This window comes from Chiroxiphia lanceolata, chromosome 16, assembly GCF_009829145.1.
Source record: "Chiroxiphia lanceolata isolate bChiLan1 chromosome 16, bChiLan1.pri, whole genome shotgun sequence".
Taxonomy (NCBI): domain Eukaryota; kingdom Metazoa; phylum Chordata; class Aves; order Passeriformes; family Pipridae; genus Chiroxiphia; species Chiroxiphia lanceolata.
The window spans coordinates 2,229,175-2,252,006 of NC_045652.1; the positions used below are offsets into that span (position 1 = coordinate 2,229,175).

Consider the following 22,832-nt stretch of genomic DNA (forward strand, 5'->3'; position numbering starts at 1 on the left):
TCTTACCTCTGGCAAAAGGTATTTAATGTATCTGCCTCATCCACAACCAGCAGGACCAGACCCGAGTGAGTTCACACTTATTTCCACAATACACTGCAGTTGTCAGGGCAGCACCATAGGTAAAAATGCCTGGGAGATGTGATCACCACCACAGCCAAAGTGTTATGTTTTAATGTTCTCAGCAACATTTTCTTACCAAATTTTTTTCCCCTGAAAACAGAACTAGCACGTGGCGGAAACATGCCTTCAACCCTCAGTTTTAAACATGATTTTTGGGAAGGTGTTTGCTCTCACACTAAATCTGGTCTAGGGGAGGGTGTCCCTGCCCATGGCAGGGGTTGGAACCAGATGATCTTTATGATCCCTTCCAAGTCAAACCATTCCATGATTCTTTGATTCTATAAATTACCCTGTATGACTTTTTCTTGTTTCATCAACATCTCAAGCCTACCACCACAGCAGTAAATTGAAATAAGGACTGGTTCCAGTGTTGGCAGACAGAAGTGAGCTTTTTCCAAGCTTAAGAACAAAAGTCTGGAAATCTTAAATACAACTAAAAATCGATACAATGGTTTCTCAATGCCTTCCACTTCATACCTGCACATCATTGCTAAATTTTTCAAATATATCTGCTCTGATTGGAGTAGTGGAAGTTATCTATCTTCCTGGACAGAACCAGAGTTGCAGCCAAAGAGATGAATCCCAGGTACAGGTGAGAAGAATGCTCTCCTCTACCTTTTTTTTGGGGGGAGAGGAATAAAGGCACCAAAAATCCAGTATTACTGAGTTCTGTTATTGGTTTTTTTAATTCTGGCACCCACAGGGCAGAATGACAGATCTGTGGTTAAAATACAGCCAGGAAAAGAGCAAGTGAGTCTATTCAGGGATGCATTTGGGAACACTCTGCTCAGCTGGGACAGCGATGGCTCTCACCAGATCCATTCCCAGCTCAGCCGGGCTCGGGGTCACCTTTCCATTGCGGATCAACCGAGACGAGGGATCAAGTCGCAAAAATGCCACAGCAACTCTCTCTTCTTCCTAGAAACCTAAATTAAAAAGGGCTTGGTGCACACATAGCACATGTTTCAAGAACTTTTACGCTGTGTAATTCCTTGCAATTCTTGGCGGGGGTTTTCTGTGGGTTTGCAGCAGGTCTTTCCCCCAAACCCGAGGTGTGTGCACGAGGTGACTGCAGAACCCTGGAACTGGGCCTGTAAATTCTCATTCCCGCCACTTTTCAGCTCCATAATCCAAAACCACTAAATATAAAATGTGTTGCAATTTGCAACTGTGCTATTGCAAAAATCAGAAAATGGTAAATTGCTTGTTGCAACATTCACACCTATTGCAGAAACAACTTTTTTTTTTCAAATCTCTACAGTTTCCTTCATAATTCTGCAGGAAATTCCTGTACCAAGGGTCACCCTAGAGGAATCCTGCCTGCAAGGTTATATGAATACTTTTAGACTAGTTTAGAATAATTTACTTTTTAAATTGTAATAATACAAATTACTTTTGCTGCTCCTGTAAAAGACAGCTCCCCTTTCCATCAGGGTCTTCCCACACAAACTGCTATGAAGACAAGTTGGCTAAATAAGTGAGCTGTGAGAATGGAAAGGTTTTATTTTCTGCTCCCCCTTGGCTTCATAAACCTATTTGCAAGATCCTGTAAGGTGTGATGTTATACAGGTGGAGGAGCATCAAGGCACAGGGGAACAGCACATGGGCATCCAGCCCTTCTTTCAGAGACAGAAGGAAAGCTTCCAGAGAAAGTAAAATACAACAGGACTTTGCCTGAGATAAAGGTTTGTTTTCCCTCAGTAATGGTTGTATATCCCACCTGCACAGGGTTTGAAAGAGTTTACTGGGTTTTGTCTGCCCAAGGGAAAAACGAGGAGCACTCATGGGAAGGGGCACCAAGCAACTGCTGCTTGCAGACCCCTGAAGCTTCACCTTTGAATGTGTGTCCTTCTGCAGAGTGCCAAAAATTACGGATGCTCCATCTGCAAGAGGAAAAGCTGCCTGGCTTGAGAAGGGCAAATGAGAATGGCCTGACCTGGAGCCACAGAAACTCCTCCCTAATTTAACCACATAAGGACTACTTTTATATTGCCTTTTCACTGCCTTCCACCTACTCATGAAGTCTGGCTGATGACTTTAAGTGTCATTTTCCACTATTTGACTGCAGCTCTTGGTCATTTTCACTGGTTTCTGCTATTTTATGCTGGGCTATAAAGTGGAGTTACCGCATGGCAGAGGGAGTGACTCAACTCTACCTTGGGAATGCTGGATGAGCACCACTGTAGCTGATCTCTAGTCAGTGTTTTAGAGCTTCTACCCTGTCTTCTTGCCCTCATTTCTTAATGACTTAAGACTTGGCTTCGGCTTGGTTGTAGCCTGCCCCTTGTCTCTCTAATTTGAATGTCCTGAGAAGCTGCAAGTAGCTGGAGCAGGAGCCTGATGCTGACTTGAGGGGACATCAACAACTGCCACTTGTACAGCCCTTCTCCTGCTCTTTACTCCTTGGTACTTCCAACACCCACACAGTCCCACTCCCGCAACATGAACACTCCTGTTTTGAGTCAGAAAATGCCTTCTTATTTCCCTTTCTTTTTTTAAAGAAGCAGAGTGTCACACAAGTCCCTCCATTGAGCGCTCACAGCTGTAAAAGCCCGTTAGATGAGGCTGCATTTACAGGCAACAGTGGGACTTCCTCTCTTCGGAAACGGAGCAACTTTCTATTTTGGGCTGTGCTGACTCAAGGGTGAGGTACCCAAGCTGATTCAGCAGCTTGGCAAGCCAGGAGAACTTCTGGTTATGAACAGAATGAGCAATAAATTTCAAGTTTGTCTTCGTCTTACAGAAATGTATATTTGAGTGAAGCCACCTCCTGGTGGCAGACATTTTGCCAAACAAGCAGAATATTCTGCATTGCTTTCAGCATAAAGACCTCTCCAATGAAACAACCATAAAGCCTGCAAGTAAAACCCTGGTCCCACAGGAGCCAGAGATTCCCACTCTAACGGACCAGGATTTATCCTCCCTCTTGAGTCACATAAAAAGATCCAATTCACATAAAAAGGTCTTCTACTGCTTACTCATTTTATCTGAGCATCTGGTATACAAAATTGCCTCAGCAACAGGAATAAGTTGAACAGCAATTTCAGAAGGATAAAAGTACACAGCACAAAACCAACCTGGCCACTGTGAGGAAGTGAGAAGAACACACCACCCACTTACTCAGCTTCCGTGGCTTCGTATGGAAAAGATGTCAAAGGTAATCCTTGTGCTCTTCTGCTATGGAAAAATGAGATAAGCACTGTGATACTTGAATAATTTTAAAAACCATGGAGCAGGAACAATGTTTCACAATATTTTCTAATGTTTGCCTGTTAATCTGTGAACAGAAGTCAGAAAATCTGGTGGGTTTTGGTTTTTTTAACGAGTTCTTTCACCTAGAGGTTACCAGGATTCAAAACAAAGCTTGCAATGAATGCTGCACATGTCCACAAGGATGAAGACAGAGAAGTTTGTAAGAAAGTGAGATGTTGCCATTTATTAAGGTAAGAAAGGAGGCAACGGGGCATCCAAGCTGTCTCCCTTGAGTCTGTGTGATGGTCAAAACAGACTTTAACATATTTGCCTCCAATATTTATTCTGTTTCCAGACAGGATCAATAGTCCATGACGCCTGTTCTTTCAGGCTGCAAGTTTTCCTTTGACAGCACACAATAAAAGCTGCAAACTTCTTAATAGCATTCCTCCTCCCCAGCTCCACCAACCACGCTGGCATTAAGACACGCCGTTGTTCCAGCCAGCCGTTCCCATGTCATATTCTTCTGCCTCGTGAAGGCGGTTTGTGAAGTCTAAAAAAGCATCATGTGGGTTGTCACATTTCAGAACCCCCTAAATAACTCCGTGTGGCTCCATCAGATAAGCGGCGAAGTACATATTATGAACGTCAAGCAAGAGCTCATCATTAGAGCTGACAAAGCTGTGCCTCTGAGAGGAGAAGTAAACTCAGTTCTCTAGACTAAATATGTATATTAGTGGCATGAAGCTAAGAGAACTCTGCAAGTAGGATTTGTATTTGCCCAGCTACTGCTCTGTAAAGTATCTCTTCTAACCAGCCTTTGCGAAAGGAAACCAGTCACAGAGTACTTTGGAAGGGTGGCCAGAATTCTCCACAGGAGACCAGCACAACCCAGGCCAGAAGGAACCCAAGACTCAAAATCCAGACTGTGTGGATGCTCCCAGCACTACCAGGATGTGCTCAGTGTGGTTGCTAAGAAAGTGATTCGAAGGAAGCCTCTTCCTTGAAGAAAGCTACAGACATTACCCCCTGAGGCACTGCCTTAGAGGGGAATATAATACTGCCTGTATTATCTAATAGTGTGGGGTTAAACTCCTCCTGGATAAAAACAACCAGAAGGTGGCGGGGGGTAATAATGGATACAACTTCAAACCACTTCTTGCCCTCTAAAACAAACCTTACTCACGCTTGATGTAAATCCAAGCATCACTGGCATTTCTTGTTTGCTGCTTATATGTATTTATTCTTGAGTTCAACAGAGAAAAAAAAAATCACGATAAAAGCAAAGTCAAGTTAAAAATTCAGTCTTTCAGGAGACAGCATTAGGTCTGTCCCAGCCAGAACAGAGCTAATGAAAAAATGAAGACAAGACAACTGGTTCCCAACAATGGAAACAGAGTGTGTTTCCACAGTGTTCCACATGCCCTCTCACTTGATAATGAGAGGGGAAGTCGGAGAATGGCTGGGCCAGTAAGTGTTGGGCATCTGTTCCATCCAAAGATCAAGAGGAGGACCAGGATAGGACTCTGTGAGTCAGTAATGGGAACTTCCCTGGGGAGCAAGGATTCTGAACAACCTCAAAATCCGATGTGAAGCTCACCAAAGCAGGGTTTGACAAGTCAGATGTCTCCTTCCATCCCACTTCACCTCCTTCGAACCAGCTGGGAAAGAGGAACTACTTCATTAGCAGAGATCAAAAGCTGTCTCTGACTAGTAGCCCAGACAAAATTTGGGATCATGTGGGTCACTCAGTGAAAACTTGTGATGTAGCCATATCTTTGATGTGATTCTGTTTATTCTAAGACATACAAAGTCCCGCTTTATTGAGCACAGGGGGAACAAGATACACTTCTCTTGCTTCTCGCTGAGCTTTGCTCTTGCCTGTCCTCCTCCTCCTCCTCCTGCACACACGTTGGTCCATGTCCAAAAGATGCTGGATTCTTCTAAGTGCACACAGGGAATTCTGTATGAGTGGCATCTCTCCCTGGACTGTGTGAGCACACTCGTGCACCTGAGCTCCCTCTGGGCAGGACACACACCTGAACCTCCTTCTCCCTGCGCTCACCACGGCTGCACACACACAACAGCTTCATTTGGAATGAAGGAGCCATTCCCATCCTCATCCTCATCTCAGGTGAAAACTGAAGCCCAGCCAAGCTAGTTTCAGTAATTTTAAAGGCCTCAAATTTCACTACACTCCAGGCAAGTAATATTTTACTTATTTACTGCTTGTATATTCTCAATCACCCTGGACCAAAGGAACTGAGTGAAGTCACGACTTTGTTGATACCAGAGGGAACACACACATCTTCAGCTGGAGGGAAATGGACCCTGATGTTCTTCTCAACAACATCCTTGCTTAGAAATAATAGTGGCTTAAACTATTTTCTGTCCTCCACCATATTTTAGTTCTTTCTAGTTCCTGGGAAATGGAGCTGACCCAGACTGGCAGTTGAACTCAAAAGCAATAATAATAGACAAAACCATCATTTAAAAAGCCTATAAAAATCTATGCTGAAATTTCCGTACCTCTTAAATCTCAAAAGTTCAAATCACACGATTTCTACAACAACAAAAATCTTACAGGTTTACATAACAAAGTGAAAAAACACACATAGTTTTACCTTAAAGTCTTTGCCAATGAGGTCACTTTTTCCACCACGTCTCTGAATCCTTGAAGTTGTAGCACTTCTTTAATCCTTCAGATTAATAAATTCATCATCCTTTATGAAGTAAAAACGTAACTTAAAGTACATTAAGATGAATCAATAAAAAAGTTGGACAGAACTTTTAGTAAATTTATCAATTAATAGCAAGCCCAGGAGGCCATCCTGCCTTTTCTGCTCTGTCAGCTCAGGGATTTCTCTCCTCCCAACAGTGTTTATGTAAGAGCCGCATGGAAAGCAGCAGTCACTATAAAATATTGATCAGCTGAGCCATTAGCTGGAATCCAAGAGACAACTGTGTCATAGCAAAACCAGAACAAGTACTGCTACTGATTGGAAATTTTTATTATAGATTATTTTGGTATTGAGCATGTCAGGAAATAAAAATTTCCTCAAAATAGTATTAGTAAAAACATGTGTTACGGCATGGTTAAGGGGAGAAGAAGCATCTTTACAAAGGAGAGGGGAAAAAAAGGCAGGTTTCAGTTTCAGTAACTGTGTGGCCAAGGATTTCTATTATGATTTTGAAAAAGATCATTATGGTTGGAAAAGACCTGCAAGACCACCGAGTCCAGTCTTCGACCCAACACCACCATGCCCACTAAGCCATACCACGAAATGCCACGTCCACTTGTTTTTTGAACATTTCCAGGGATGGTGACTCCACCACTGCCCTGGGCAGCCCTTCCAATGTCTAATAACCCTTTCTGGAAAGAAATTTCCCCAATATCCAATCCAAACCTCCCCTGGCATAACTTGAGGCTCTTTCATCCTGTCCCTTGTTCCCTGGGAGCAGAGCCTGACCCCCCCTGGCTCCCCCCTCCTGTCAGGGAGTTGCAGAGCCAGAAGGTCCCCCCTGAGCCTCCTTTTCTCCAGGCTGAGCCCCCCCAGCTCCCTCAGCTGCTCCTGGTGCTCCAGACCCTTTCCCAGGTCTGTTCCCTTCTCCAGACACGTTCCAGCCCAAGTCGTGAGGAGCCCAGAACTGTCCCAAGGATTGGAGGGGCCTCAGCAGTGCACAGCACTGCCCTGGTCCTGCTGGCCACAATATTACTGGTACAAGCCAGGGTGCCTTTGGATTTATTTTATGGAATGGTGCGGTCTTCAGAAGAGAAGGGACTTACTGCTTGGGAAGAGGCACTGCAGAACGCAGGACTGCTGGAGTGAAGTGCTTTTCTGGAAAGGCTCACCTGGAACCCGTAAATGGGATTCAGGGAAGCAGAAGCCACAGCAGGAAGAACTGGGGCTGGAGCTGAGGGGCTGAGAGGGACGAGGTGGGACCAATTTGGGAGCATCACCTGTGAGCCAGGGTGAGGGACAGAGCTGGGAGGGGGAGATGGAGCTGTACCACGAGCAGAAACCCCGCGAAGGAGGGAAAGCCACGGGCCATCTGCGAGCAGAGATAATGAAACCGAGGGAGCGGTGCAGGGAGATAGCGTCAGCCATAAACAAGCGGAGGAGAAAAATAACGCGGCGAGTTTGCAGCAGGGCTCGGGCTGAATTGTTTGGTACAGCGCGTGTTGTCTGCGCACGACAAGTGTCAGCCGGAGGGGAGGGCGGTGGCGGGGGCAGCCCGGGAACCCCGCACCCGGCCCCTCGCTGAGGGCTGTCCCCGCTGAGGGGCCCGCGCGCCTCCTGCCACCCCTCGCTGTCCCGCCGCTCCCTCACGGACGGTCCCACCGCCATCGCGCGCGTCCCTCCCTGAGGCGACCGTTCCCCGCTCCCGCCGCGCCCCTCGCGCTGGGGCGGGAAGTCTGGGAGGGGGGGGGCGCGCGCTCCCGCCGCACCGCCGCGCCCTATTGGCGAGCGGGGGCGCGCTCCCGCAGCCCCCCCGCGCCCCCCCCGCGCCGCGGGGAAGATGGTGGCGGCCGCCTGAGCGCGTCCCAGTGCTCCCCTTCCTCCCTCAGACAGGCGGGCGGGCGGAGCGCAGGGGAGCGGTCGCCGCTGCCGTCCCGGCTGGGCGGGCGGTTGAGGGCGGGAGGCGGCCCCTTGTCGGCGGCCGTGAGGGGAGGAAGCGGCGGGGCAGCTGCACCGACATGGAGGAGCGGTCCCCTCCCGGCGGGGGCCCGGCGTCCCCCCCGCGGGGCTGAGCCAGCGGCCCGCCCGGCCCGCGCCTCGGGAGGGCTGCGGGGGAGCGGGGCCAGCGGCGGGCGGCGGCAGCCCCGGCCCAGGCGAGGGGACTATGCGGGGCTGCCACGGCGCGCTGTGTGCGGAGCCCGGCGAGCGGCCGAACGCCGCGGCGCTGCCCGGCCGCCCCTCCGCGGCGAGGACCGGGGGAGACTAGAGGCGACTCTGCGAGGAGCCCGGTGGCTTCGGCAGCCCCTGAGACCCAACTCCGTCGCGGGCTCTTGAGGAGGAATTGACAACATGGCTTCCCCACCGCACCAGCAGCTGCTGCATCACCACAGCACCGAGGTGAGCTGCGACTCCAGCGGGGACAGCAACAGCGTGACGGTGAAAATCAACCCCAAGCAGCACCAGGGCTGCTCCTCTTCCAAGCACTGCAAGTACAGCATCTCCTCCAGCTGCAGCTCGGGGGAGTCGGGGGGCACCCGCCGAGCCGGCGGAGCCGGCGGCAGTGGCTCCGGCCTCCGCCGGCCGAAGAAGCTGCCGCAGCTCTTCGAGAGGGCCTCTTCCAAGTGGTGGAACCCCAAGTTCGACTCCAACAACCTGGAGGAGGCTTGCATGGAGAGATGCTTCCCGCAGACCCAGCGCAGGTTTCGCTATGCCCTCTTCTACATCGGCGTGGCCTGCCTGCTCTGGGGCATCTACTTCGGCGTACACATGAGAGAGAAACAGATTGTTTTCATGGTGCCGGCTCTGTGCTTCCTCCTGGTATGTGTAGCTTTTTTTGTGTTCACTTTCACTAAGACCTACGCCCGCCATTACGTCTGGACTTCGCTGATACTCACCCTCCTGGTGTTTGCTCTGACCCTCGCTCCGCAGTTCCAGGCTCTGAAGCCTGTCTCAGGAAGTGGTGACATGTCCAATCGGACTCCCCCGGCAGATCCCGCAGACACTTGTCTTTCTCAAGTGGGCAGTTTTTCTATGTGTATCGAAGTGCTCTTGTTGCTTTACACGGTGATGCACTTACCCCTGTATTTAAGCTTGTTTCTGGGACTGTCCTACTCGGTCCTGTTTGAGACCTTTGGTTATCACTTCCGCAACGAGAACTGTTTCACACCTCTCGGAGCCGGCGCGGTTTACTGGGAGCTCCTGAGTAAAGCCTTCCTGCACATCTGCATCCATGCCATTGGCATTCATTTATTTATCATGTCCGAAGTCAGATCGAGAAGCACATTCCTGAAAGTGGGGCAATCCATCATGCATGGAAAAGACTTGGAAGTGGAAAAAGCCCTGAAAGAGAGGATGATTCATTCTGTTATGCCAAGAATAATAGCCGATGACTTAATGAAGCAGGGTGATGATGAAAGTGAAAACTCCATCAAACGTCATTCCACCTCAAGCCCCAAAAACAGGAAGAAGAAGCCCTCCATACAGAAAACCCCCATAATATTCCGTCCCTTTAAAATGCAGCAGATAGAGCAAGTGAGCATTTTGTTCGCAGATATCGTCGGCTTCACGAAAATGAGCGCCAACAAATCAGCCCACGCGCTGGTGGGACTCCTGAACGACCTCTTCGGGCGCTTTGACCGTCTGTGTGAGGACACTAAATGTGAGAAGATCAGCACTTTGGGGGACTGTTACTACTGCGTGGCCGGCTGCCCCGAGCCCCGGCCGGATCACGCGTACTGCTGCATCGAGATGGGCTTGGGCATGATCAGGGCCATCGAGCAGTTCTGCCAGGAGAAGAAAGAAATGGTGAACATGAGAGTCGGTGTTCACACTGGGACGGTCCTGTGTGGCATTTTGGGGATGAGGAGGTTCAAGTTCGACGTGTGGTCCAACGATGTCAATCTGGCCAATCTGATGGAGCAGCTCGGGGTGGCTGGGAAGGTCCATATTTCAGAAGCTACTGCCAAATATTTGGATGATCGTTATGAAATGGAGGATGGGAAGGTGATTGAGCGCGTTGGTCAGAGCGTGGTAGCTGACCAGTTGAAAGGTACGTGCTCTTAGTGCTTTTAATTTGTGCTTGTTTTTCTTTTAGGAGAGAAAATAGTTGCCCCGGTGCCTGCTCTGTGCTTGCTGACCAGCAAACTGAACGTGTTTTACATTTAACTCCCCGTGCTGGTGATCACAGGCACCGTGGTAATTACAGAATAAAAAGTGCCACAGAGATAAGTGTGAAATATCTGGGGTACTCAAAACGGGCTTTAAGACTCAGCACTCCTTGTGAGAGTCACCTCGTAGGGATGAGAAGGTTCGTGTGTTTGCTGTCTGCAAGAGGTTTTTGTTTTACTGTTGTGTGTCATCCTTTAACTCAGTAAGTAAACTTGTTAATTGACTTCATGTGCCATACAAAGAGCATATGTGTTTTGCAAAATTATGTATATCTGTGAAAAGGTTTTTCTGGCATCTGGAGAGTTGGGACTGCGAAGGCATTTGGGAAAAATGACAGCTGGATTCACAGAAAGAAATGAGCACTGTAGATTTGGCAGTTTGATATGGCAAGTTGTTGCAGTTCGGAGTTAGGCTGGAAAAAGTTACTCAGGTGGCTCAGTGAGCTGGCAGATGCTCTCCTTTCTGCAGCTTGAAGGATTTGGGGATGAAACTGCAGATTTGCCATTTGGAGAAGAAAATGAGGGATCCTTTGGTTCCCCTTGGCTAAGGGTCCGATTTTCATTTTTCTGCAGTGTTCATTTTGAAGTGAAACCCTTGGCTGCTTTCTAGCAGCACTTGGAGGCGTGTGCAGGAGGGTTGTACACGCTGAGGGTTTAATTGTCTCTTTTGTCAAAGCTCTGTCTCTTTGGTTCTGTGCCTTTGTCTCACAGAGAGATGATTGTCTGCAGTGGGGAGCTCCCCAAAGTGGGGAGCAGATGGACCAAAATGGGAGTGGAATATGTGACAAACCCTTCTATGCTGTCTCTGTGTCTAAAAGTACCCATTTTTTTGAAGTAAGCATGGAAAACCGAGTGAAAGAACCCGAAGGAGTCATAGGCAGGCGTTGTGATGGAGGAAGGAGGTATTTGTTGCAACAAACACAGAGGAGGCCGGGCTGGTTGTGGAAAGGTCAGTGAGTAAGGACATGGGGAGAGCACTGCAGAGCAGTGGCAGCAGCAGTGGCAGCCACTCGCCCCTGGCAGGTGCTTGTTCTGCTGTGACACAAAAACTTATTTTTGGTGAGCTGGCTGTCCACAGGCAGATGGCAACGGGGCTGCAGAGGAAGGCTCACGGGGAGCAACGAGATCCACAGTGACATTGGTGGCTGGAAGCCATAGGATTGAAGCAGATGTGTGTCCCTGGGCTTTGGCTTTCTGTTTAGCTTCTAAAAATACAAATTCAGTTAATTTCTTTGAAAACTGTTGACGCTGATGTGTGTCAGTGGGAGTGTGCTTTCAAGAAGATGGGGATCAGACGTGATCTCCCTGTTACTCTAAGATGAATTTTGCTGTTCTGCTGAAAATACATTGAATAGGTTGTAGATAAACATCCCTGTGATATTTCCCTCCTCCATGCACCTTTGCAGCCAGATGCAGTGTGAAGGCCGTGTTGTAGCAACAAATGAAATTCAGTATTTTTGCTGTGTTTATCACTATACTTGATATTAATCCCAAAATGACATGAACTTAGTTGTGGAGACTGACAGTACTGCTCTTAAATATTCTTATTTATTTGTTTATATTTTCTAGGAGATCACAAGAGCACAGTGTAGAGCAATTATACCCCATGCCAGGAGTGATTTTTCATGGTATTTCTCAGACTTCTGTCCTTGGTTATGTTTATCATGAGAGGGCACAGGCTGCTGTGCCTCCTCAGTACAGTGGTTTGGATTTTGCAGCTCTGAGTGCCTTTCACAGCTCCTGCTTCAGCCAGGGCAATACAGATGGACAAACTGAAATGCAGTCTAGATAAGATGAAGTTTGCTTTGTGGACTGACATTTAATGGTCTCTCCTTACCCTGAAATGTAGCTATGAAAGCAGCTGGAGCATGTGGTAAGAATTACTTTAACAAGGAATATGGGTTGGGTTTTTTTTTTTCTTCCCCATTTCCCTTCTATGTTTTGTTGTGGCACTATAATTAGCTTCCATTTCTTACCAATGTCTTACACAGTTTTAGAAATCAGAATCTATCTGTACTTCTAAACCAAGCACACCTCTGCTGTGACCATCTTTATCCACAGGTTTGTAGCTCCTTTCCCTCTGATGCCCAGATTTTCAGGGGCACATGGAGGGTGCTGCTGAGTTGCCCATTCTTCTTGTTTCCTCAGAACTTTGTTCCACAGCCAGATTACTCAGCTGGTAGGTAAATGCCATCAGGGGAAAAAAAAAAGGCAGTGATAAAAGCCACTGAAGAGCAGTGCCACAGGCTGGTGTCTGGGACCTGCTGCAGGAGAGGGTTTTGTTAGGGAGCAGCTCTGAGACTTAACAAGGGAGACTGAGATTTCACTTGTTAATTAATTGTTCTCTGCCAAGCACCTGCTCGGTTCTGTGAATGGAGGTGCTGTTAGGAAGCTTTGCTTTACTATTTTCCCTGAGAATCTGTTGATAGTAGTGATAGAGAAGAGGAAGTTTGTTGTGGTTGTTTAATTATGTCATACCTCATACTTTCTTCAAGTATAAAAATGCTGCGGAGATAACAGCCATAAGCTTTGTTTCCCTGCTGGTGCTTCACTTCTCAGCTTCCTTTCAACCTCTGGTATCTTAATTATATCCTATTTTTTACGTTGTATATCTAGTATATTATCTCTTAATTGTCTGAGCTGCCGCAGCAGTCGTGGTACCTTTGTGAGGCTGAGTCAACAAGGGCAAGCAAACTCTTCCCAGAGCGAACTGGGAGGTGCCGAGGCCGCGGTGTCCGTGTCACCCTTCAGGACTCCAGCCTGACGCTGCTTCTGGATGGTCTCGGAACAAAAGCACCTTTGTGGTTGGAGCACATCAGCTGTGCCCCTGGAGCGAGTCCTCTGGCTCGGCTCACCCGGCAGGAACCCAGGTACAGCTCTCCAGTGGGCACCAAAGCGGGCTGAGGAGGAGTGGATTGGGCAAACTGCTTCCAAACCCTGCTCCCCGTTCCGTTGGGAATACTCAGGTGGATGTACCCCAGATTGTCCCAGTGCTGCTCGCCTGGTTTATTGGAGTAGACCAGGCAAAACTAAATTTCTCTTCCTGTTTTGTGGTTCACTGAAATCTTAGGATGGGAATATCTTTTCTTCATCCTTTGCTTCCTTGGCTCCTTAGTGCAAGAGTGGGGCCCTCGTATGTTCCCTCCTGTTTCTGACTTTGGAATTAAGTAGATGGTGTCTAAAATAAACCAACAAAGAGCAAGCCAGTGATGCCTTACAGTATTTTCCCCTTTTTCTGGTGGGCCTCTGTTTTCACAGCACCTGATCCCCTTGGATGTGAGGGGAGCACAGAAGAACAGTGTTGCACTGATTTTTTGAGGGACACAGATAAACCCCAGCCATCAGTTCAATTTTATTTTCCATAATAATTTTGCTGTAGGATTTGAGACAATTCACTTTTTCTGTTTGCTTGCTGAGCTTCCTAGCAAATAAATTTATTGAAGTCTCATAGCACAGGTTAATGTGTCCCTTTTGAGCTCTGGAGACAGATATCTCCTCTTGGGATATAAAAAGTTCTGCTCATGGAAATATTTTTGTTTTTCTCTGTTCTTGGTTGTTTGCCTTTCTCTTTCTTGTTACTTGGGAGGTCACAATATTGCTATTTACCAGCCAGCAACTCTTCCAGAAATACCAGGGTCACCAGCATCTTGTTTTTTGAGTGCTCAAAATACATAAGCACGTTGAGGCAAGAATGCTTTCTCTGCGTTTATAGAGCATAGCACAGCAGAACCACCATTTCATTTGGGGCCTCTCTATGTTCACTGATCCTCTAAATAATTCCCGAACTTTCTGCAGCCAGACATCTTGTTCAGTTTGCCTCGAGGAGTGGCTTTGCTGCTGTGTTTCTGTTAGGAGCCCTTGACACGATGTAGCCACGCTTTTCTCTCGGGTTTTGTCCCTTATTTCGTCGTGGAAAAAAGCAAAGGGATCTTTGTGCTCTCCCATCACCTGGCTGAGCTGTGCCTGGTGGCAGAGGAAGGTTGGCTTTTACAGCACTTACTGCAGGAAAACTCACCTGTGGTCACTGGTTCCTGATAAAGGTTATGAAAGATCTCCAGCTCGATGTGTTGTCTTTCACTGTTCTCCATGTTTCCTTTAATTTTAAGCATTTCTTTAGTAAATTAGTTACAAAAGTCACCATTTTGCTCTATACTGAAGCCTTTTACTCCATAAATAGCCTGGCTCCTTACAGGATGGCAACCTGTGACCCGTGGGACGCTTTTCCCGTGGCACACGGGATACAGCACTGCTTGGTCACTTGATACTCTGCTGCTGCTTCATGTTTGGGTTACAGGGGGCACTGCATGGGTGTTCCTGAAAGACAAAAGTCTTGGGTAAGGTTGGGAAGAGATAAGTCATTGGATTTTATTTCCTTTCTTCCCCTCTGCAGCAGATCAGGGGAGACCACGATCACCCCCCGATGGCAGTGAAATCTCTGCCTGCCCTGTTTCTGTGTCCTTTACCAGCCCTGTACCCAGGGGACCTGTAGCTGTCATGTGCTTCTGGAAGTTCATAGGTAGAGGAAAGATCAGATGAAAGTTTTCCTTGGCTTTTTGAGCCCAGCCTGCTGGGCACAGTGTAAATCTAGAAGGTCTGTGCTCGTGCCAGCAGGACGGCTCTGCAGAGCTCTTCATGCATTCAACTCTGGGGCTGAGAGCAGCTTTAGTCTCTGACCAGGGAGGGTTTTGGGATGAATAAGGGGGGTTAAGGGTCTTGCCAGCTGCTGTGCAGGTCTTTCTGTCCATCCTCTAGTTTCATCATGTTCCATAAATGTAAACCTTAAGATACAGGCTTTTTCTGTGGCAGACATTATAATTGTGGATTTCACGTGTTCTGATATTAATCAGACAGGCAGAAATAGATAGAACAAATGTCCATTTTTTTAAGTGGTAATGGATTAAGCATGTATATGTATTTCCATTTTCCCCCAAACAGAATTCCACATGCTGACAGTGACAGAAAATTTTAGCGACCAGTCAGTTTTATCAGTTCTGCATAATCTGACCTGTTAACTTCTTGTTGAGGCAGTGGTTCATGATCTTATGTGTGAGACTGAAGAGAAGGTATCATATACAAGTTGACTTCACTCCTGTATTTCAAAAATGAAAAGTGCATGGTGACAGATAAAGAATTATAATTAGAGGTAATTTGCATGAAGGCATATTGCCAGGGAGAAGCAAATTCTGCACTGATGGAACATTTTGACATGATCTGTAATTTTACCATGTAATAGCAAGAAAAAAAGGAGGTAAATAGTGAATATAGTTGCTCAACCAGGTTCTTGTCAAGTCATTACCCAGTGAAGATGTCTTTCATAGCTATAAACAAAAGAAAGAACTTTGTAGTTAAGTACCTTAACCTAGTGATTGTTGAGCTTTCTAAATATTTGACAATGCAGTGATAACTTTCTGTAAGTAAACCCGTGTATGTGTGCAGGTACTGCTCAGCTTGCTGCCAGGCCTGGGCAGGAAGGTCACAATTTCTCCAAATTGTGAAGAAGATTTCTTGAGTTGCTCATGACTTGATTTGTTGAAGACCAAGTAGAAAAATATCTCAATTAAAAAATTACTCACACTTCAGCTGTTTTTATTATTTACAAGAAACTTGGACAGTGTTTGAGACTTTGAGTTCTCTGTGTCATACTTAAGGGCTAATTTGACTGGACCCAGTGAAAAAAAATTTATAAGCATAGTTAGAATCTGTATAAGGTTCTTCCCTTTGAAGGAGATGGAGCTTGACCCTGACCATACACTCCATTTAACAACGTGGGCTCTGGTTTAATTTGTCGTGCCCTGACACTAATTAACGAGAAAGTCAAGGCAGTGCTGCGGGGCTGGTGGTGAAGTGTTGCAGCTCTGCCTGTTCAAGCCCTGTCTGAGCCCTGGGGAGTGGAGGAACAGTTTCAATAGACCTCAAACATTTACATCCTGCAAGAGTTGAAGTGAGCGGGGCCAGAGCGGAGCTGCATCCCAGAATGTGGGAAAGGTGAGCGCTGAAATCCGGGATCCTGTGATCCCAGAGGGACACCGTGGCTTCTGCTGCATTCTGGGGTTGCCATCTGCAGTGTTTCTCACCTGGATTTCTATCTGGCTGCCCCAAACCTTGGTGCTGCCGTGTCCACAGGTACCCTACAAATTACAAATCTGAGCTGTCTTCTCCCTGTTTGCTTCAGTAAGTCTTCAGAGATAGGAAACTGTTTAAATGCAAGAGAATGTCTTCTATAAATAAAAGCCTTGACATGGTGGCTTTTTGGGGAAAAAAGATTGATGGAAAAGGCAAAGCAAAGTCAAAGACACATAGTTTATATTCATCTTCTGTCATGAGGAGGATGCATGATTTGAATGGGTTGTTTAAAACATTTTTTTTTGCAGTTATTTCACAATATGTACTTCACTTTTCCTTCTGGCAGGCAAAGGATATAAGAATTTACATTCACCACTTTTAAACAAAGTACGATTTCACTGGGTTTCAAGTTGCTGTAGATTATCCTGGAATATTATTAAAATTAGGAAATTAGGATTATTTCCTACCATCTACAGTTTGTGTGTAAGCTCTCTGTCTTGATCCTGAATCACAAGCTCACTCCATCCATCCTGGCTCTGGAAGGAGAGACAGCCATTCCTCTTTATGTTACAGCTGACACTTGAAAATTCTCAGCTATTTTTAGGTGATTTCAGTCTCATTTCTGTCCTTTGAAAAGAAAAGAAGAAGAAAAAAAATTTCCTAGTTTTTAGATTTTTAACTTCCAGTGGGAGTTGCTCTTGCAAAGAAGCCAGCTAGTCAATATAGCCTCATTAACACATTTTAACAGGTTCTGTTATGTAAGTTTGCATTATTGTGATGGCTCTTTCATAGGTTTGAGGGAGGGGATTGTTGAAACTCGATTTAAAGAGGAGCCATGCAGGGTTTGAAAGTGTAGCTGCTTGCTTCCAAGTAATAATCTGTGAAAATACCCAGTGGCAGTTGGAAAAGAAGCAGGGATGGGGATGTACCAGGGCGTTACAGCTCGTTCTTTCCCCAAAGGTCATGTTTGGGCACAGGTTGTCTTGGGCAGCAGGACAGATTTGGCTGGTTAGGTGGTTCTGGAGAGGCATTTGTCAGGATTGGACTGCCCCAGAGATCTTCACTGCCCTTACAAGCCAAATTGTTTTCAACAAATTAATACTTTCTTTCATTTCCCCCTCCCGAAAATGTTTTAACCTTGAGCAATAAGCCTGCAAGATATATGGCTTTGGGGATTGGTATTTTTTTCGTGGCTCTGAAATTTCTTTGTGAAGGGACTAAACGTTCTGGATGTATTTCTTCAGCCTGCATCCCTGAGGATCAAAATGTCCCTCACAACTGCCTGTAAATTTTTTGGGTTTGTAGTTGTTACAGTAACTTACTGTGGGAATTCTTGGCAAAACACATAAATAACGAGTATATTGCAAGTCTTTACTTCACTGATAGCACTTGCTGTTCCTCTTGTTGCACGTCTAAAACTGTTCTCTGCAACATGACTTGGTAAATTTAGAAATCACGTTATTGTCATAAAATAGCATTGTTTATAAAATCTCCAAAATTGGCACAGTGCAGAGGAACTGGCGGAATAAAGTCCACAAGCCTGGTGATGGGATCTTTCCTTCTGCCTGTTGCTTGACATGCACAGGAACATGCAGACAAAGGAAAAGTAACATCTTGATGATCTACAAGTGAAAGAGCAATTTGCTTCCTTTGGATTTTTTTATTTTTTTTTTCCTTCAGCTGAAGTTAATTCAAATCTGTTTGTGTGGATGTCGTCATGGGCTGGAATTCCCAGAGCTCCTGCTGGGCACATGATTCCTTAAACCAGAGGTCCTGCCACTGGAAGGGGAGCAGAGGGGCCATGCACAAAGAGAGTCCCAAAGCATCCAAATCCAGCTGTTTCTATTTATAAAGACTTAATTTCCTTCTGGTGTTATTAATTTGTAGGTCTTGATAGGAAAATTCTTTTCTTTCCTCTAAGCAGAGAGAAGAGGGAAAAGTGGAAAGCAAAGCTATGGATAAACAGTACTACCAATATTAACAATTAATTATGTTTTAAGGGCCAAAATGGTGATAGTTTGGTTGGCTGTGTTTAACTGCACAATAAGCAAAAGAAAAAAAGCACCCTACAAGAAACACTCCACCCCACAAAAAAAAAAAAGTCTGTAATTGAAATAAAACATGCTATGAAACATTGACTCAGCCCACAGGAAATGTAGGAAAACTTCTGCTTCTGATATTAATTCTTTATGTTCATTGGATAAATAAGGATGTTTGAGTCAGAAATGGAATCCTTTCGGTTTTTGAATGTGCAGCTTTGGTGTTTGACTTAGATGCACGTGCCTGATAGATGGAATGGATGTTAATTTTTGGTGTGCCATTTTCAGAAGACCCTGCTGGGAAGCTTTTCCATAGCTGTTTCCAGTAGTTCTTGGAATCAGGTTCTTGCCTTCCTTAACTCGTGTTGAACGGACACGTGAAGTCCGTCCTGTAGGTGCTGAGTGTCTCTCACCTCTGGCCGACTTGGACGAATGGCCAGCTGATAAATCTTTTGGAAGTGCTCAGGGCCTGACAGGAGCAGTGTCACAGGCAGGATGTAACGAGGAAATGTTCCTGTAAGGGCATTATTTGCAAGGGGACCAGGTACAACGCTAGCTCTGAATTTCCTTTGTTTGGACAGCGGGATGCTGTCCGTGTTTCCAGGAGGTCTGTGTTGGGCCTGCCCTCAGAAACAGCCACAGGATTCCAGGAGGGAGATGGAGACTCTGCTGTGTCACACACCCTGGTGCTGTGACTGTACCAGGAGATAATCAGGCTTTGATCCAAGGCTTTTGTAACCTTTCCCATCTATTTCCAGTGTTTAAAACTTGGTTCTTACTTGGAGCGAGTTCAGAGGAGGCCACCAAGATGATTAGAGGGATGGAGCATCTCTCCTGCAAGGAGAGGCTTAGGGGAATTGGGATTGTTCAGCCTGGACAAGAGAAGGCTTTGGGGTGACCTGATTGTAGCCTTCCAGTACCTGAGGGGACTCTGCAGGAAAGATGAAGAGAGATTATTTATAAGGGCCTGGAGTGACAGGACAAGGGGCAATGGCTTCAAACTGACTGAGGGCAGGGTTAGATGGGATACTGGGAAGGAATTCTTGGCTGGGAGGGTGGTAAAGCCCTGGCAAGTTTGCCCAGAGAAGCTGTGGCTGCCCCATCCCTGGAAGTGTCCAAGGCCAGGTTGGGTGGGGCTTGGAGCAACCTGGGCTAGTGGAAGGTGTCCCTGCCCATGGCAGGGGGTGGAATGAGAAGAGCTTTGAGGTCCCTTCCAACTCAAACCATTCCAGGATTCCAGGAACTTGTTTGGCTCTGGCTGACTCCCTATTTGGGACTGATCTTGCTACTAAGATACAGGTTATGAAAGAGATTCTCTGTCATGTACCTATAAGGTACTGATGAGACAATATGAATCATATTTGATGTTTCAGTTGCTGCTTGGCAATGTGGCATCAACTAGAACCAGAGAGCATTCTTAAAAATACCACGTGAGGATGAGAAAATTTATTGTAAGTTGTTTCATAATTCCAATAAACCATTTAAGAGAAGCACACACACCCCGTGCCTCACCCGAGGTTCTGGAATCCATAACGATCAGTAACTGAATTTTTCTGCTGAGGATGTTAAAGTAACATATATGTCTTTGGTTATGAAACCTTGCTGCTACTGGAATTTGCTGTGGATACAGGGGTAAACAAAGGTCTGATAGTCTTCACTGAAGTCACATTTTCTTACCTGTGTCAGATACTTTAATTTGATATTTGGCAATAGTTTTCCACAAATAAGTCCAAAAATCTTGGTTACATAAAGCTGTTGTGTTCGTAGAATCATGGAATGGTTTGAGTTGGGAGGGACCTCAAAGCTCATCCCATTCCACCCCATTCTCACTTTATCAGACTCACTCTTGTACAGGGAATTCACACAAACCTCTTCCTCCTCCCCAGCACAGCTCTCTCACCTACTGAGTTGGGAGATGAGATTTTACACCACAAAACCCCTCTGAACTCACAGGAGCTCAGCCCAGCCACTGACCCTTCACAGCAACTCCGGCGTGTCCTGCTCACATCCACAACTGCTCAGTCATAAAATCATGGAATGGTTTGGGTTGGAAGGGACCTTAAAGCCCATCTCCTTCCACCCCTGCCATGGGCAGGGGCACCTTCCACTAGCCCAGGTTGCTCCAAGCCCCATCCAACCTGGCCTTGGACACTTGCAGGGATCCAGGGGCAGCCACAGCTTCTCTGGGCAACCTGTGCCAGGGCCTCCCCACCCTCCCAGGGAAGAATTCCTTCCCAATATCCCATCTAACCCTGCCCTGTGCCAGTGGGAAGCCATTGCCCCTTGTCCTGTCACTCCAGGCCCTTATAAATAGTCTCTTTTCCCCCATATACATGTGTGTATGTAGAGCATTTCAGTAACTATGTGCATCCTTAGGATGCTTTTTATGTGAAAATACTCTGAGTTGTCGTCGCGGGCTGTTACTTCTCCGTAATCAGATGCTTGAACCGTGTTTATTCGGCTTGGAAACCGTGTTTAATTCTTGCAGCACGAATGGCTACGTGTTCATCAGCTGGGTGGCACTTCTGAATAAATGTTCTGCTTGGCTCCCTGCATTTCATGGGGAGCATCTTAAAACCAACCTGTTGGTAACAGGAGGTGGGAGCTTCAGGACATCCAGGATGTGAAGGTCCAGGACAGCGAGAGGAAGGAGCTGTTTTCCCAGCCCTGCCGAAGCTCTGGGATGACCATTTTGCTGTGTTGCTTATCCCTGCTCAGGGACAGAGGCAGTTTGGCCGTGGCTCTTTGCTGTGCCGGAGTCAGTGATGATTTTGTGTCCGTGGTTGGGTGCTGACAGTGAATCAGCCCATACAGGAAGGCATTTTTTGAGCAGGCACAGTGTTTTCTAAAAAAACGCGTGCGTGATGTGGCTATATTTAAAATGGAGTACATCTGTTATGCATTTAATTCTTTCCAAGATTTCAGGAGGTGACAAAGTTGGAAGTTGCCTTAAAATTCAGATTAAGATTTTGTTTTTCCAAGTTAGGATATTTGCCTGCTCGGCTTCCACCCTCACCAGTGCTTCTTTGAAGCAGTGTATTTGCAAAACATTTGAATAAACTGTATTACAGATGTATTTTGGGACTTAGATTATGATTTGAGTTGTATGAGCCTGATATCAGCCATAACCAAGTGTGCAGCCAAGATGGTCATAAATTAGTGTGAGTTCTGCTGCTGCTGTTACAGACCAGGCTTTGCAGTTGGATTATGCTGACGGTGTGTTATTTATCTAACCCTTTTGGAGCAAAGGATTTGGTAATTCTTGCACTGCTTAGTAAGCTCAGGAGTTGGACCATGACCCACCAGTGTTTGGGGCAGCTTTTTAAACACTAAATCCTCTGAATTCAAATGGCACTTGTTAAAGTTTGCGTTCATGATTGTGTAATTTTAAAGAAGAGCCAGTTGGTTTTAACAGCAGAATTATTGATTTGTGGAAATAATGTGATTGTGTGTGTGTTAAATGTGATCTTTGGGACATTATGGTAACACAACAGCCTGAGTGAGGAAAATACATAACACTCCATTCAGGAGCTGCATTTAATTTACACTGAGCCTGCCTATAGCTTATCTAAATAAGACAACTTTAAAAGCAGCCAGTGACTTTCACAAATACAAGTAAAGCAAAATGGTGTTCTCAAAGTGTTTGCTGCTGGTTTTAGGTGATTCAGTATAAAGTCAGAGAATCATGGAATGGTTGGAAAGGACCTTAAAGCTCAACCCATCCCACTGCCCTGCTATGGGCAGGGACAGCTCCTACTAGACCAGGTTGTTCCAAACCCCGTCCAACCTGGCCCTAAAACTTCCAGGGATGGGGCAGCCACAGCTTCTCTGGGCAATGGACACGGAGTTCCAGCTGTAAACACAGACTCTGGAGTCAGAAGAAGGATGGCCAGCAGTATTTATGAGAGTTTTTATTGTCCTTCCAGTGCATATATAACATTACAGCTCTGCTGCAGTGACTACTGGAGGACAACCTTATGGAAAATGAACCAGTGAAATGTAGCTGGTATCACATGGTCGTTGAAAGGGTTCATCCCTTGATCTTAATTTACTGAGGCACTTCTTGGACAAGAAGCAGTACTGAATTAATTAAGCAGCCTGTGCTGCTACCTGGGCTTCTCAGGTGCCGAGGAGCCAGTGGGGCTGAGCCTGTTAGAACCTTGCAGGACAAAGGAACAGTTCTCATTTTATGACCTTTTTTTTTTTTTTATTTCCTGATGTGACTTTGCCCTGTCCCCTAAACTGAAGAAAAAACCCTCTTGCTTTCAAGAAAGCCTAAAATAAATGTCTTGATTTGTATACATTTAGTTATTCCTTTAGTAATATATAGTTGACCCGTAACAAACGGGGGATGAAATTTTACTCTCTAGTATTTCCTCTCTCCCTTGTCAGGCGATAAAAATCTACCCCATGGGCACAGTACAGGGACTGGAAAGATCAGCAGGCATTTGAGTAACTTGTGTGCATTAAAGGTGGGTTACTTGTACGTGGATACTGAGGTGAGAGTGAGCCAAGTGCCTGGTTTGAAAACTCTATAGAGTCCTTTTATTTTCCTAATTAATAAACTCCTG

The 22,832-nt window shown here is 46.2% G+C and overlaps 1 protein-coding gene and 1 long non-coding RNA gene across 4 annotated transcripts in view; one reads left to right on the forward strand and one right to left on the reverse strand.

Annotated features, from left to right (window-relative positions):
• Positions 1-3,396: 3,396 nt before the first annotated feature.
• Positions 3,397-7,539, reverse strand: LOC116794874. Of its 2 annotated transcripts, XR_004359906.1 has the most exons (4): positions 7,274-7,539; positions 7,100-7,165; positions 5,937-6,035; positions 3,397-3,865 (listed from the first exon to the last, which is right to left on the reverse strand). It is a non-coding gene; the product is annotated as an uncharacterized LOC116794874 (long non-coding RNA). The 2 variants fall into 2 exon arrangements; XR_004359905.1 differs by having other exon boundaries at positions 3,398-3,865; positions 7,100-7,539.
• A 628-nt stretch (positions 7,540-8,167) lies between these two features.
• Positions 8,168-22,832, forward strand: part of ADCY9 (adenylate cyclase 9) — an 85,951-nt gene continuing 71,286 nt past the window's right edge. For both annotated transcript variants that reach the window (XM_032703899.1, XM_032703900.1), the window contains exon 1: positions 8,168-10,041. In XM_032703899.1, the coding sequence (XP_032559790.1) occupies positions 8,343-10,041 (1,699 nt within the window). In that variant the 5' untranslated portion in view covers positions 8,168-8,342. The remainder of the gene's footprint in view (positions 10,042-22,832) is intronic.